This window comes from Cryptomeria japonica, chromosome 1 (genome assembly GCF_030272615.1).
Source record: "Cryptomeria japonica chromosome 1, Sugi_1.0, whole genome shotgun sequence".
In the NCBI taxonomy this organism is placed as follows: domain Eukaryota; kingdom Viridiplantae; phylum Streptophyta; class Pinopsida; order Cupressales; family Cupressaceae; genus Cryptomeria; species Cryptomeria japonica.
In genome coordinates, this window is record NC_081405.1 from 655,648,786 (window position 1) to 655,664,437 (window position 15,652).

The 15,652-nt window shown below is 37.0% G+C and overlaps 1 protein-coding gene across 1 annotated transcript; it reads right to left on the minus strand.

The window, feature by feature from the left end:
• Positions 1-209: 209 nt before the first annotated feature.
• LOC131057653 (ATP-dependent 6-phosphofructokinase 2) lies at positions 210-2,199 on the minus strand. The gene has a single exon (XM_057991796.2). The coding sequence runs from the start codon at positions 1,866-1,868 to the stop codon at positions 438-440; it is 1,431 nt and encodes a 476-aa protein (XP_057847779.1). The 5' UTR covers positions 1,869-2,199; the 3' UTR covers positions 210-437.
• Between the last annotated feature and the right edge of the window lie 13,453 nt (positions 2,200-15,652).

The window sequence follows — 15,652 nt, forward strand, 5'->3', positions numbered from 1 at the left end:
AAATAACAAGGCTAGAGTTATGCAGAAGAGCGCAGTTTAGAGCTAGAATTTGTTGTTTAAATTTATTCACTCGCAAAATCACAGACATCTTTTCTTAAATGAAAAGGGGAAAGCTTTAAATTTCTGAATTTAGCCTATATACATGCATCAGATGCGTATGAGGTCTACACTCAAAAATGATCATGAGAGAATGAAAACGGTAACTCATCTGATGCAACCATCTATCATAATTATATTCATGCTGATTAATATTTATGCCAAATTTAAGGAAAAACCCCAGGATGACAATTTCATCCGAATACAAACAAAGCCCTAAATCATTGGAGATGTAGACATCAAAAAGTAGCTAAAATATAGGATGTGATCTGAAACACTGGGTTGTAGGTCTATCTTCAAACTATAATGTAATGCATCCTGCCTGTCAAATATGCCGGAAATCAATCTGCCTTACGAGACTTTGTGATCTTTGAAAACTCTGGTTGATTGGTAACCGACCTCACCCACGCCCATTTGTGATCATTGATATTCACAAAGTTTTGAGTAGAAGCCACCCGAACCAAGGGAATGTAGGCATAATTCCCATTGATAGGTCCTACAACAAATCCCGTGTAGCCTGCCATGACACCATGTATGCAAGAATGAGCTAGGAGAGTGCAGTAGGTATTATCAGTAGCATTGGCCGGCACAGCTCGGATCATGTAGGTTGGATCAATATATTTCACAGTGAAGAGCTCATCGGGGTGATGTTTCTTCCACCACTGCTTCAGCTCATTGTTGAGCCATGGCCCAACATCCAAAAAGATGGGATTTCCTGATTCATCCCTCTTCTCCTTTTCCTCAGGGGTCCTTGGAATCAAATCCTGTCCAGCTCCCTCTGCAACAACAAGCACAAAATGCCCATTCTCCGCCAATCGCTGCTCCAAAAACTCGAACAATCCCCCTTCTCCTTCAAGATAAAATAGGTTCTCAGGTATAAGGCAGCAATCCACATCCCTGCTACCCAACGTGGAATGAAGTGCAATGTGCCCTGTATTACGTCCCATCAACTTGACTAGCCCCACCCCATTGGTTGCACTCTGTGCCTCAACATGTCCTGCATTGATAGCATCTTGTGCTGTCTCAACCGCTGTCTGAAAGCCAAAAGATCTGTCAATGATCGCCACATCATTATCCACGGTCTTAGGAATCCCTGCAATGCAAATCCTGAGCTTCCTTGTCCGAACCTCCTCAAAAATCTTCACGGCACCCCTCATGGTCCCATCCCCACCAATAATATAAACCTGGTTAAACCCATGATCCTCAATTGCATCCACTATCTTCTTCAGATCAAACCCTCCCCTTGAAGTTTCGAGAAGTGTACCACCTCTCTTGTGCCAATCGTGCACTAACTTAGGAAACAGATCCACAGGCTTTGATGAATAAAATCCTCTATAACCAGACTTAATCCCCTTGATATCCCTCACTCCATACTGAAACCACAGCCCACATACAAGCTCTCTTATAACTGTATTTTGCCCAGGGCAGAGCCCTCCACATGTGACAATGGCAGCTTTGACCTCATGGGGGCTGAAACAAACCTTAGACCTAGGCCCTGCCCTATGATACAGTATCTGGGTCTCTGATCCTATTGTGTTTAAGTCTATGGCTATGTTCTCCATGACCATATCAGCCTCACTCACAAAAAACCCCTCAATGGGGTTAAAATACTGATTATGCATCAAAGGGTTTGCAAAACTAGGTAAACCCTCTGCATACTCTCTCAAATGGGGTATGCTCTGGATTCTCTTTTGGCCAGGAGAACTGATGACTAGTTCATCAAAATTGAGATTTTCTACTGCCAATGGCCTCCTCAATCCAATCGTATCCATTGCCCAAGAGCTCTCGACAGAAAAATGTATACCACAAATTCAACCACCACCACCCAAAGAGAAAAAAAACTCAAATTTCTCTATACAGTTCAGACACTGATAAAACAGATGATGAATATAACAGTTCCCAAATAGGTATATATATTTTATAAACAGATGATAAATTCTCCGATAGGGTCCAGTCTAACGTTTGAATACTAGGTTCTAGAAGGAAGAATTCAGTTACTCTGTTAAATAAACCTATGAAATAAGGGGAAAAGAAATGTTAAGGCGACTATTTCTATTCCAGGTACAAAATATCAGATTAGATGAATATATACTCACTTTATATATCCAGATTTGCGAAGCGGTTTGGTCTGCTTTAATGGTTTTGGATTTTTCCTGTGGAAAAACAGGGGCTCTTAAGCAATTCCGACCGTCTCAGAATCTGTGAAGCATGTGGATATTTGTCAAAGTGCTACGTGTTAGCGCCTATTTTTCAGTCTAAGCTCTAGATCTTTTGAAAGCCACCTGTACAGAGAGACTAAATTATCGTGGGCTCCAGTTTATTTCTTTTTATTTTAGATCTACCAGCGCGACAAAAACGGTGGGAGATGTTGTTGGATTGTAAATTGGAAAGCAGTGGTATTGGAACTGAAATTTGGATATTCATTTTAAAATTTCAAAAGTTTTTTTTTTTTTAAAGATTTGAATTCAGTCTATTTAGATGTTTACAATATAAATTTTGTCATTAAATTATGTGTTTATGGATGTAATAGTCTATTGTTGGAAGTAGCACTTGAAACAATGATTAAGAAACACACCACAATGTCGAAGTGGCACTTAAAACAATGATGAAGAAACACAGGCATAGAAGTTTCTTTTTAATTCAATGGTTTTATGTCAATTTTAGATCATTTTTATTATGTGATATGGAATAGGTATAAATTAATTTTTTTATTAAAAAAAGAATCGAGGGTATTGATTTATTTTATTTTTATTTTATTGATCAAAGCAGGATACAAGCCGCAGAAAGAGAAAGAAAGAAATCATGCCAGCATGACTAGAATATAAACATTACAACAGCTATCTATCACTTACTCAGATAGCATAAATCTTCATGAATAACATAGTCAAAGAACATGGGATGACCCTCCCAATTATATTCAACCAATTGAACTATAATTCTTTGGTAATAGTTCAAAATTTTGAATCTTATAAGCAATAAGAATACATATTGTGTCATCTAACACCTCATCTCACATTTACTTTTGGTATTATCATAATGTCCAACTTGTTTTGTCTATGAGTTAATTTTGATTTTGAATTTACGAGTCAATCAATTAATAACTCCTATTTTTTAATAGTCTAATTTAAATTTTCGTATAATTGTTAGCCTCCCCCCAATTTTCATTAAAATTTCAAACTCGGAGGTCGCCTTTTGGTGTTTCTTTCCTCTTTCAGTCATACATTTCCTTTCTTTGAACCCGAGTCATTGAACCTTTTTAAGTTCAAGGTTCAAAGTTCAAAACGCGTTTTAAAGAATTTTCTTCACGACTTTGTTTTATGGTAAAGCGAGTGCTTTGTTATAATTTGTATTGAACTTGAACCGTGGAACCTTTTTGGTTCAAGGTTCAAGGTTCAAAGTCAGTCATGCATCGGTTTTGTCTTTGCTCATTAACTGTTATTTGTCTTGTCGCGTAGTCTGTGTTTTGTGCTACTCTGTGTTATTTCTCAATATTGAACTTGAACCTTTGAACCTCTTGGTTCTTGGTTCAAAGTTTGAAGTTTGAGTTCTTAAAGACTGAAGTTTTATGTAGAATTGATACATGCATCATAAAGTGAATGTGGCGGCGGGAAAAGAGAATATTCTGGGGAATTCAAAATATTAGTTTCTAAAATTATGACAAGCAATCATGATAATTCGTGAGTCGTGTAATGGAGTGATCCGAAATTAAATGCATGTCAGCTATACGTCAAATCAGGCATTAGCTCACACGAACTTACTTAATTAGCATAACCAGCTAAGTCTTGAGTGTGATTTTGTCTATCTTCTTTGCAAAAACTAGCAATTATTTCTAGAATTTTCTGAGTAGTAATGCAAGTGGGGAAAATTGGAGGTTATCTGCACGCAGAATTTTTCCAAGAATTTGTTGTTGAGATCAGGTTAGTTTCAATCATTCTCTCTTCTGCTGTATTTTCTTATTCTTGAAGCTAGTTGTTGTTCATTCCCCTTTGTTGTGTATAAAAATTCATTGCATTCCTGTAATTGTTTGTTTAAAATGAGAGGGGCTATAATGAGGCCTACTCTACCAAAATTAGGTCACACTTCTTGCCTAGTTAGTTCGCTCCCAGAGATGGGAGATACCTCATTAGCCCTGGCAGATCTCTCTGATTTTCTTGAGAAAGCCAAAAACCCAGTTCAGAATTCAATGATGGAGAGAATAGTGAAGAGTGGTTTGATTGAGGTCGCCGCATTTCCCATTGCTACACCATACCTGAAGTTAGTATTGGAATGTATGAATAGGTATGATGCAGAGCAAAGGTGTATCAGGAACATCAATGGTGAAGTGCTATTAAAAATTGACAGGGAGAGTGTAATGGCAGCCATGGGTATACCTCATAAGGAGCCATATGAAGACTGGACTAATGGCACATCTTACTCATTCTTTTCTGAGAAGAAGAGTACTTATAAAAGTGTGATTGCCAGGAATTGGTTACTGAAGATTCAAAAAGGGGGGTCCAGGTTGCCAAGGCCGCTAACTAGAGAACACTTCATAACAGAGGTGCAGGACATTGTCATTATGTTGAATAGGTTAAAAGGAAATGCCCATGCCTTCTATTGGGAAGACTGGATGTACTTCTACATCCAAGTCATGTTGAATGGAAGCGCCTACCTGGATTGGGGGCAGGTAATTGTACGAGAGTCTGAACAGGTTTGCAGGAATGAGTGTTTTCTTTATGTCTTCATATTTGTTTTATATTCTTACATGTACCTGGGATTGGAATGGACTGTATCATGAACCCTAGATTGATGGAATAAAGGTATACGAATATTACCCTCACCTGCAGGAACAGAGATATGCAGAGAATTTTATGAGATGGAATGACATTTTTGCAGGGAGATTGGTTTATGAATTGCAGGGAAACACAAATAAGAGGTTGACAATGGAGGCCATGGAATTCATCGACATTTATGGTAGTTACTTTATCCAATTCCCTCAGTTCACTTATATTCGAGTTGGCGGTTTTTCAGGGTGAGCCTTTTAGGTTACCCCGATTTGTTTTGGATAGTTATGTTTTAATTGAACTATGTCGTCAACTAGAATACATTGACAAAAAGAGTGGAGGGAAGTCCAGGGTGGTATTTCTTGTAGAAATTGGTCACTATAGTTGTGCATCTATTTCAGATGCATTAAACCTTGAACTTGAATTCAAAAAGTTCAAGTTGCAATTGTATGTTGCCAGATACAAATTTGATGGTCGGGCATTTGCTATAGAGAATTTAGAGGTTGGTAGCGATTTTCAGCATGAACCTCAGTTGGAGGATTATTGGGAGAACTGTGCTGGTGAGTTTGAAGTTAGAAGGAGGTTGTGGTCATGGTTCATGGTTCACCAAATTGTCACAATGGGCTTATCTATGAATGTTTCTGGGGTGTAAGAAGATGGAGATGAGGAAGTAGTTGGTTCGATGAAAGGATACAGGGACATCCTATCCCAGAAATTGATTGGAATAGGAAAGGGGATGATAGAATTCAGGCCAAAACCTTTAATGTGATCAGAAAAATAGAAAAATGGTTGAAAGATTGTCACTTCAGACAAAAGCCTATGCATGCACCTAAGGAAAAGAAAATTGGTTGAACTCGTGCGACTTCCCAAACATCTCTTCCTTCTTCTAATGTTACTGTTGATATTGCAGGTGAAAGGAAATAGAGGACAGAGAAGTCCAAAATTGCAAGTCTAGGAGAGCCTTTTGTGGGTTCCGCCTCTGCCCGTGTTACCAGATCACGTAGTAAGAAAGGTAACCAGAAAACCTTGGCAAGTTCACTGGTAGTGGACTTAGATTCTGAGGAGGAAACTCAAGAAGCAATGGATACTCAGATGTAGGACCAGCCCATCATAGATGCTGCAAATAAAGGAAAGGAAATCCTGCAACCTGAGGATCCCGGGAATACCATGGTTGTTATCACTATTAACCAACAATCACCATTACCAAGGGAAACATCCACCGCTCCTAAGTGGCTGAGTGCCTCACTTACTAAAAAGAGGAATGTGATTCCTATTTCAATCCCCATGGAGGATATGGTTAGCAAATTCCTGGGAAGGACTTCAAAGTCCAAAAGACTCAAAACAAAAACCATGATTGATGTGGATGAGCAAACGAGACACTAGGTTGCAGAAGTGGCTAGACCCCCGACAGATAAGGAGATCGAGAATATCACTGAGAAAAAAAATATCATTGAAAAGATTGATCTAGGGGTAACTTCTCAGGCTACTGATGTTAAACATTTGGAATCTTCAACCAAAAGGATCCTCACCAAGACTTGGAAGGATGAAAAAGACAAGAATGAGATGAAGTAGATTATAATACAGATGGCTTAGTATATCAATGCTATCCAGAATCCAAATCCCCAGCCTCTTTCCCAAGTTTCTTTATCATTCGATCTGAAATCTCCCATGAACCAGAAGTTACTTGATCAGGTTCAAAGGACCCGAATGATTACAAATGTCTTTAGTGATTGGCCTGAATCAATCGCACAACAGGGAACTAGCTATATTTCTGATTTGGTCAAAGTGTTCAAGAATGCAGAGTTTGTTGGGAAAGAGTTAGAAACATAAATAGTTGCTTGGGAGAAAGAGAAAAGTAAATGGTTGGTTGTGTTGAGGCAGATGAGAGATACTCAAAGATATGGAGTGATAAACTTCCTCTCTAAGAAGCCAGTGCACGGTCTTGATGATAATGTACTCTTCGTTTGCAAATAAAATATTGAGTGGAGAAACTCAATCATTTAGCAAGGACATGAGGAATTCCTCAAACTTCTAAAAGAATTGAAGGAATTGACTGACACTATGAAAAAAGACATGAAATGCATAGACCTTCAACTTCTAAAAGAGGATAAGCAAACGCTTGAGGATTCATCAGAGATGATTCAAGTTTTCAAAGAGTAGATACAACAGATTTAGGAAGCAAAGTCCTTGACAATTGAAGATTTCTCAAAGGTTGCAAGAATTGAATCTATGTTGGTTGTTTGCTTCGATCATCTAGAAATGCATAAGGGTAAGGTCCTACAGGTAAGCAAAAAGAAAGAGGTATGGAAGCAACAAATCCTTCGTATAGGCCTCCCACATTACTAGCTCATTCTAAACTTCTCTTCAGCTCACCTGGAATGGCGGAACATTCAAAGAACTCCCTCATCACAAGACAAACAAGTTGAAGCCACGTCATCTCCTGGAGTCTGATCGTGCCTTTGTTGCTCGTGGCTCATGCCATTTTTCTAGTTTAGTTATTGCTTTTCAGTTTTAAGAAACCAAACTTCTTTAACTTTAGGATAGAGTTAATCATTTAACTCTGGTTTTATTTATAACAGACTATCATAGTCTGGCGGCTATTTATATGGTTCTAAAAGTCTTTTTAAAGGTCCGAGAAATTTTGATTGAAAGGAACAAACTTAATTTTCTTTGGATTTTCAGTATAGATATTTATGGTACTTGAATGAAATGATATTTTGATACGATCTTCAAATCTGTGTGTTTGAAAGATTAGCAATCTCTGTTGGGATGTATGCTTATGTGTAGAATATGCTATTTCATTACGAGTTCTTTCTTAGTCTATGAATTCATTGATTTTCTTTTGTTTAAATGGTACTTCATTGTTGTTTAAATGGCTCTGATCCCCCTTGTCCTATGAGGCATAAGCGAGAATTGATCAACATTTACACTACTTTGAGTATTTTGGGTGGAATAAGTTGTATATTGAATGGATATGTGCAGAAGTAAAGTCTGTGAGCTTTACACTTATAAATAAATATTTTGTAGCATTCTTTTGTGTTCTGATTAATATGAAAAACAGGTTTTAAGGACCCAGAACCTTTAACATAGGAGCATAAGATAGTTCAGCATAAAGCAACCAGACCAGCATAGAAACAACATACAAAAGACTGGCAAGAAGGCTAGTAAACCGAACAGACAGCAAAAGAAAGGAACAACAAGGCGAAAAAACCAGATAAAAGACCTAAACAACAAACAACAACTACAAAGACTTAAGAAGATCAGTCGCCTTAGTGACCAGCAGGTCATAGTTTGCCGAAGCAACTTTGAGTTCTTCAATTTCCTTGTTTGGCTTCTTCTCCTTTTTCTTGCCTCTAGTCCTCGTTCTAAGTCCTTGCACCTCTCCCATACCTTCAATGTCAGGTTCCAGCTCTAGGGAATCCTTCTTATTCTCCAGCTTGCTGATAAGAATTTTGGTGTTGCCAACCGAGGCCTTGAGAATGTTATGGCTTTGTTTAGCAATGCTTTTGAGGCATTTTTCAATTTTGTTGAATTTGTTGTCAGTTTCCGCCATTCTCTAGTCCATAGCATTTTCATTGGTTTTTATCTCTTCTAGGGCCTTCTCCATTCTCTCAAAGCTTGGGTTGAAGGTGTCTCTAATCTCTTAAGCTCCGGCAACAGTTTTACTCAAGTCATCAACATATTCAGCCATAGATTTACCTTCACCAATACTGATTGTCTCCAGAATTTGAACCCTATGGCTCAGCTTCTTATTATCCTCCACAACTTTCTTGTGACTGTTAATTAACCAATCGAGGGTGTCCACAACGTTCTTTTTTGTTGATAAATGAATGATAAAGTCTTTCTCACTTTCTGGTGAAAAGTGTGTTTGTTTCAGAGTTATTTGCATAAAAATTTATTGAAAATCTTATGAGGAGTTCCACTCTCATGCAGAGGGTAAACCTAAACACAGTTCACCCAACTACTGGTTTATTTTCTTTTTCATAAAGGGTATGCACGAGTCATTATTTAAAAAAAAACATATAAAAATCAAAGAAAAGGCAAATTTGTTAACCAACAATAATCTATTATCATCTTTGGGAAGATTAAACTATGGTTGTATATCTATTTCTTAATCTCATTTTTATTTTTATGTTAATAAATTGATCTTTTAAAATTTTAATATTATTTATTGACATATACATTAAAACCTTTCAAGTAAATTATTTAAAATATTATATTTTAATATAGTGTTTAGTTATGGGTGGGGGGGTTTGGCTCGATTGGTGAGAGTTACCTGTGGTGGGCATGAGGTCACAACGTCCAATGTCCCCCCAACCCACGTGGTAGCGGAGGGGGTGTCGTGCCAATGTCACTGGTCACATTAAAAAGTTTATCCAACACACTATTGTATTTTTGTTAATTTAATTTAAGTGTCTACAAATTTCTACTATTATAGCTAGAATTTGCTAAATGTGTTCCTAAACCATATTTGAATTATTAATGTTTAATCAATATTTCAATATTATCTTGTCAACCTACCCCTTTTCTTGGAGATTTACCCACAACTAGAGGACCACAAGGAGGAAGCAATACAAGGGACTTTCATACAAGTATGTTGTTGTCATGGCATCTTGATCTACATTTGATTTGAAGCATTCAACTTCTTTCTTTTGTATTGAATAATGCATTGATAAAATAAATAAATTACAATGATGAAGGGCAGTCCAGGGACTAGTAGTAGACATAGAACAACATCTAAGACCAATAACAAGGTATTGCTAGTCTAAAGACTAGAAAGACCAAGTCCACAACAACTTCATTACATCATTATAAAAAACACAAAACATACATACTAAAGTCCATAAGAAGGACCAAACTAGAAAGATAAAAGGAGGCTAAAGCTAAAAGTAGCAGCTATAATATAAATTTCAAGAAAGCATGCAATCTCCTAAGGCACATAAACTTTTTGTTGTGATGTTGGAGGACTTGAACTTTAATATTATCCAAAAGCATTTTAACTTGATATGTTTCTTGGCAACCCTACAATTGAAAACAAAGAGCAACAATTTGATACAAGATGTCAAAGTAAAACCTTCAAATTTTTGCCCCCTGGTGAACTAACTATTTGAAAATAATGATAAACACTTGCTCTTCCACATATTACGTAAAACAAAATGTCTAACAAAATCAGAAATAAGATTATTATGTAGACCAACACCCAATATAGGCTTTTTCCAATTTAAAGGGTGATAAAAAAATGATAGAAACATGACTGAAAATAATATTCTATTTTTCTTTCACAATAGGACAGTCCCAGAATAAGTGTTTTGAGCTCTCATTCCACTAACAAAAGGGGCATTGGATAGGCTAAACCACAAATTTCAAATCATCCCCAGCTAATAATTTATAATGCAAGACTTTCCATGCTAAAATCTAAGCATTAGCATCTGTGTTAGATTTCCAAATTTCCCCACTCAATCTCCTCCACTTCTTTTTATGGAACTTACATTTAAAAAGAAAAATTCAACCAGGGATTAAGCGACACAATAGGAAGGAGGTTTAAATAGATCTTTTTTAATGAAAAACAAGAGAAAGAAAATTTTGACAACCATAGCTATTCCTTAGTAAATCATGTTGTAGGGGGGTACAAAGTTTCATGACGAGATCCACTGACACAAGTGATTTAACAAGAATAAGAAATGCTTCAAATTTCTTGTTTAATTTAAAATTACACATAATAGATTGCCAAGGTGACCATTGAAAATAACAAAAATACCAAACATCATCATATTGATGAACCCCTTTCTTAAAGCAATAATAAACAAGTTTAGGAAAAGCAACTGCCAAAAGTTGGCCACAGTATTGCACCTATCTATTCCATCAAAAGAAGGAACCCATGTTGCAAAAGAAGCATCTTTCCAGCTTAAGAATTTACTGATAGGTTTTTAGGCCTTCCAAATTGATTGAAGAGTAAATGAAACTTTTATCCAAAAGAAAGGAGAAAGAAGAATTTTATCTACCCAACCAACAACTTGCCATTTTGCTTTAGTAGTAGCTAGACATACTTGGTGACAAACCAATTTTTTTCCAAGGCTCTGCTCTTCTCCATAAACAACTCTAACTATCCACTTGGTAGTTGTCCAAGAGGCCTAGTCCACCTTTAGCTTTTGGTTGGATACAAAGTAGCTAAGAAGTAGATTTATAACTATCTTACCTTCCCAATTTGAGTGCAAATATTGGCATAAAATTTTGTTTAAATCCTCGTACCCCTTCTTAGAAGGCATATAACAAGAAAAAGTAATAAACATGGGTAGTAAGGAGAATTTGATTCACCACTTGAATCTTGCCTGCAAGAGAAAGAAATTTGATCCCCCACATCAAAAGTTTATTTTTGAGTTTAGAAATGAACCACTTCCACATATCTGAAAGAGTTACTCCTAGCCCAATAGGAATTCCCAAGTAACAAGTGATCTGCCCATGTTTAATCTGAATCCATTCTTTGGGAATCCACCAAGGTACTAGATTAGACTGAATAAAAAAACTTCAGTCTTATGATAGGCTAAATTTGAGCCCAAAATAGAGCAATATAAATTTAATAATTCTAGGACATTATTAATTTCCTCTTCAAAATTTTGAAGGAAAAACATATTATCATTGACAAAATGAGAGTTAAGCACAATAATATTGTTGGGAATGGAGATTCCCTTAACCCAATTCATTTGATCATACTTTTGTAATAGATATAAGAGTGCATTAGTTGAAAGAACATACAAGAAGGGGGCCAAAGAACACCCATGCCTAATATATCTTTTCAAGGAGAACAAATCAAATAAAGACTTATTAATAACCAACTAGGCATTGGCATCTTGGAAAAGCATTCTAACATGTGAGCATATTTTGAACATCTTTAGGATAAAACTCCATCGCATTTTATCATAAGTTGTATCAAAAGTCAAGCTTGACTAGCAAAGCATTTTGCCCTAATTGTTGAGCCCATTCAATAGTTTCTCAAGCATGATTTAAATTATCAAGGATAATTTTGCCACCAAGAAAACCAGTTTGCTTAGGTCTAACAATCTCTTTTGCAATTGGTTTTATCCTTGTAGCAAGAGCTTTGGCAATAATTTTATATGAAGTGTTAAGGTGAATCATTTGGCTTTATCTATGATTTTTTTTCTTTAGTAGATTAACTTGTTTTATTTTAATGTGTAGAATATATGAGCTATGGTAGCTTAGAATAGATTTGTTGTTGGATTTCAAGTTGTTTATTTATTTCTTGTCTCATTTTTAGTTGTTCTATTATATTTAATATATATGTTGTAGGAAGTTTATGTTGAGAATGGGTGTCTCAAACTTACTGGTTGAAATCTCGATCAAATGGCATTTGGTTTCTGTAGTAAGTAGTTCGGTGTGGAAAATTTTTGTGTTGTCAACTAGCTCCAAAGGTGGCTAAATACTTGTCATAGTTTACACACTGCTAGAGTTGCAACGAGTTCAAGTAGACTTGAATAAATCTTGGTGATATCAGGTGTAGAAGGATTTTTCGAAGTAACCTTAGAGTTCAATAAGTCACATTTCTCTTTGATGAGATCTTTGTGATAAGACCGTTCAGTGTTGGGAAAAAGTGTTATCGATAGAACTTGAGTTTTTGGAAAAGTTATTTTAATGTCGATTTCTAATTCTATGTCGATAAGCGATAGTCTTGGTGGGGAGTACGACTAATTCATGTTATCGGTATAACTTGAGTTTTCAGTAAAGCTATTTTAATGTCGATATGAAACTTGTGAGGGGCCCACAGACACAACACTATCGGGGATCAAAGATCAGGTGAAACAAAGCTTGATGACAATGATTTACACTTCCATCGGGTAGCGATAAGCCGATAAGATTTGAGATGATCTTGGTGGGGACCACGACTGACTTGGTTTCATCTAATAAGGTGGAAGTCGCTGGTTGGTCGGTGTTGGAACATTTTCTGATAGCCTTTGAGACTTAGTGGGGACCACGTGTGACTCGGTTTGACCTGTTGGGTTGGACGCCAATAATTGGTCCAAGATGGAGTTTGTGGAGTACGTTGGAATTTGGTGCAGATTACACACCGTGTTTTTGACAACTGAAGAAGTTCGACAGTTGAGTTGTGATGAAACTGAAACAAACCGTTTTTATCGACAGAGATATAAATCATTTGTAGAAATGGTTGTAGGTTCGTTGGAGTTGGAAGTGGATCAATCAGTTGCAGAATTTGGTCTGTTGGTTGGTTGATAGTTTTGTTGATCGTCGAATTACAGAACGTTGTGCCTGTAATCTTTGTAGATCTAATTCGACCTCGAATGTGTATGCTACCTAAACAGAGATTGATTCAGAGCGATCAATCTGTAACTTGTATGTAATTGTCTTATTACTGTAATACAAGTGATTATTGCTTTGGTGTTTGGTTTTTTCACCCGTAAGGGTTTTCCCACGTGAAAATATGGTGTTAACTCTATATTTGTGAATCTTGTTTTGTACTGCTCTGTTATTCTAGAAATGTGCATCTTAATGATTGTAATCTAAAATTAAAAGTCGCCCCTTCTTTTCTCCTTTCTGAATTTAGCACTGTGGAAGGTGTTTCTATGATGTTCTTTCCTTACAAGTGGTATTAGAGCCTAGCCAATTGTGTTATCCTTGAGGGTAGGACGATATTTTTTGTGTTAATTCTATTGTGGGAATTTTGCATACTACTAGTAATCCATATTGCAGATTGAAGATGACAAGCAGATCAGGAAGAGTAGACATTGAGAAATTCAATGGTGACAATTATGAGTTATGGAAACTCAAGATGGAAGACTTGTTGGTGGATAGAGACCTTTCGGTTGTAGTGTCTGGAATTAAACCTACAGGCATGAAACAAGAGGATTGGGATCTCATAGATAGGAAAGCCAAAGGGTTGATTAGACCCTGTCTTGAAAATTGTGTTCCGTTGAATGTTCATGAGGAGAAGACAACAACTATTCTATGGAAGAAGCTTGGGGACATTTATCAAGGAAAGTCTTTGGTAAATAAGTTATTCCTAAGGAAAAAGTTGTACTCCTTGAAGATGAATGAAGGTACATCTGTAGCAGACCATATGAATAATTTCAACATGATTGTTGCATAGTTGACTTCTCTTGGTGTAACAATCAATGACGAGGATCATTGTATGCTTTTGTTATGTTCTTTTCCTGACACATGGGATCATCTAGTGATGGGCATTGGAATCACAACAACCACTTTCAAAATTGAAGATGTGGTTGCTTCATTGTTGTCACAGGAAGCACAGAGGAGGTCTTCTAAGATGGTCAAGGATGCTCTAGTTGTGTGGGTCAAATCAAAGGAAAAAGGCAAGCAAAAAGACAAGAGGTCCAAATCCAAGTCATAGGGGAGATCAAAGTTTCCAGGAAAGAAGTCCAAGGCGAGATGCTAGAATTGTGGGCATACTAGCCATATCCAAAAGGATTGTGAGGAGAAGGAAAAGAAGAATGCTTCTAAAACTAAGTCTTCTCAGAGCAATGTTAGTGCCTACAATTCTACCTTGGCAACATGACATCTCAATAGAGGTGAGTCTTGTTATTGAGTACTTTGGTCATTTGCCTGGAAAGCTTCATGATGGTGCAATGTTGCATTTTGGATCTTAGCATGGATTGATCATGGAGGTACTCTGGAATACCAAGAGACTTGTGGATATGATGAAGAGTTATTTTCTAGGTATTATTCCTTTTTGGGGTGTTACTGGATGAGATAGTTGTAGTTCTACGCATGCTTTGTGCATGGTGAGAGGAGGTGAGATGCTTTCTCTACATGGGGATGTTGATACTGATTAGTCACTCAACATTTTTGTGGTTGTGCTTGATGGATTCCTAAACTATGGTACTCAATGTGGGCATGATTGGCAAATTGGATATGTGCTTGATCTGGTGCTTAAGTCATGTTTTATGCATGCATATTCTCTTTGAGATCTCATTTTGCATGTAGCTAATGTGATAGTGAGTTTTGCATGTAGTTGATTGGATTCATAAGTTATGCAGTTGTGTGGTCTAATCACCTATTTAGTTGTAGTGGGATAACTCGGATGTGGACTGTCTATATACGCGAGGTTTGATTCACTGCTTATGCAGACTTGTTAGTTGGCCTTATCTGTGGTCACTTGTGCATTGGTGCAGTTTCTTTGAGATAAGAGGATGGAAGATAAGTGAGTACCTGGATAGCTGGTTATGGGGTTCTGTAGCATGGTGTATATCCTTGGTTTTGAGATCTTGGTTTCACTTAGTGTGACTAGCAATACACTTGTGTGTGTGGAATTGGAAGAATTTTAAATTTGGGAGATGGTGTGTCATGATGCTTGGAGAGTTTGGCACCACAGATCAGTGGGAGCTTTAGCAATGATTGCGTATTCACCATTGGATGGTGGATGATCTTTTTAGTGTGCAGATATTTGGAGGATGCCTTAGATCCTATTTCTATAGAAGGGTCTTTCACATTTGTGGGTACACATGTAGGAGATTGTGATCTTAATGATATATTGACATCTTGAGGGCTCAAGGAGTCCTTGATCGAGGTGTTGGTTATGCATGATAGGTGATGTTGGTTTAGAGTATGTTGGTGTTATGTCATGGTACACTCTTGATACTAGTTTAGAGTCTCACATGATACATTGCTCTCGAGACCATGGTATGTTCACTTGGAGCATATGATCTCCTAAGAGGGGATGGTAAGATCATGATGTCGTGATGGGTTCCTGATTCTGCAAATTGGAGCTTTGACAATGGTTTAGTGAGTTCTCTTTGTATTGGGTGTGT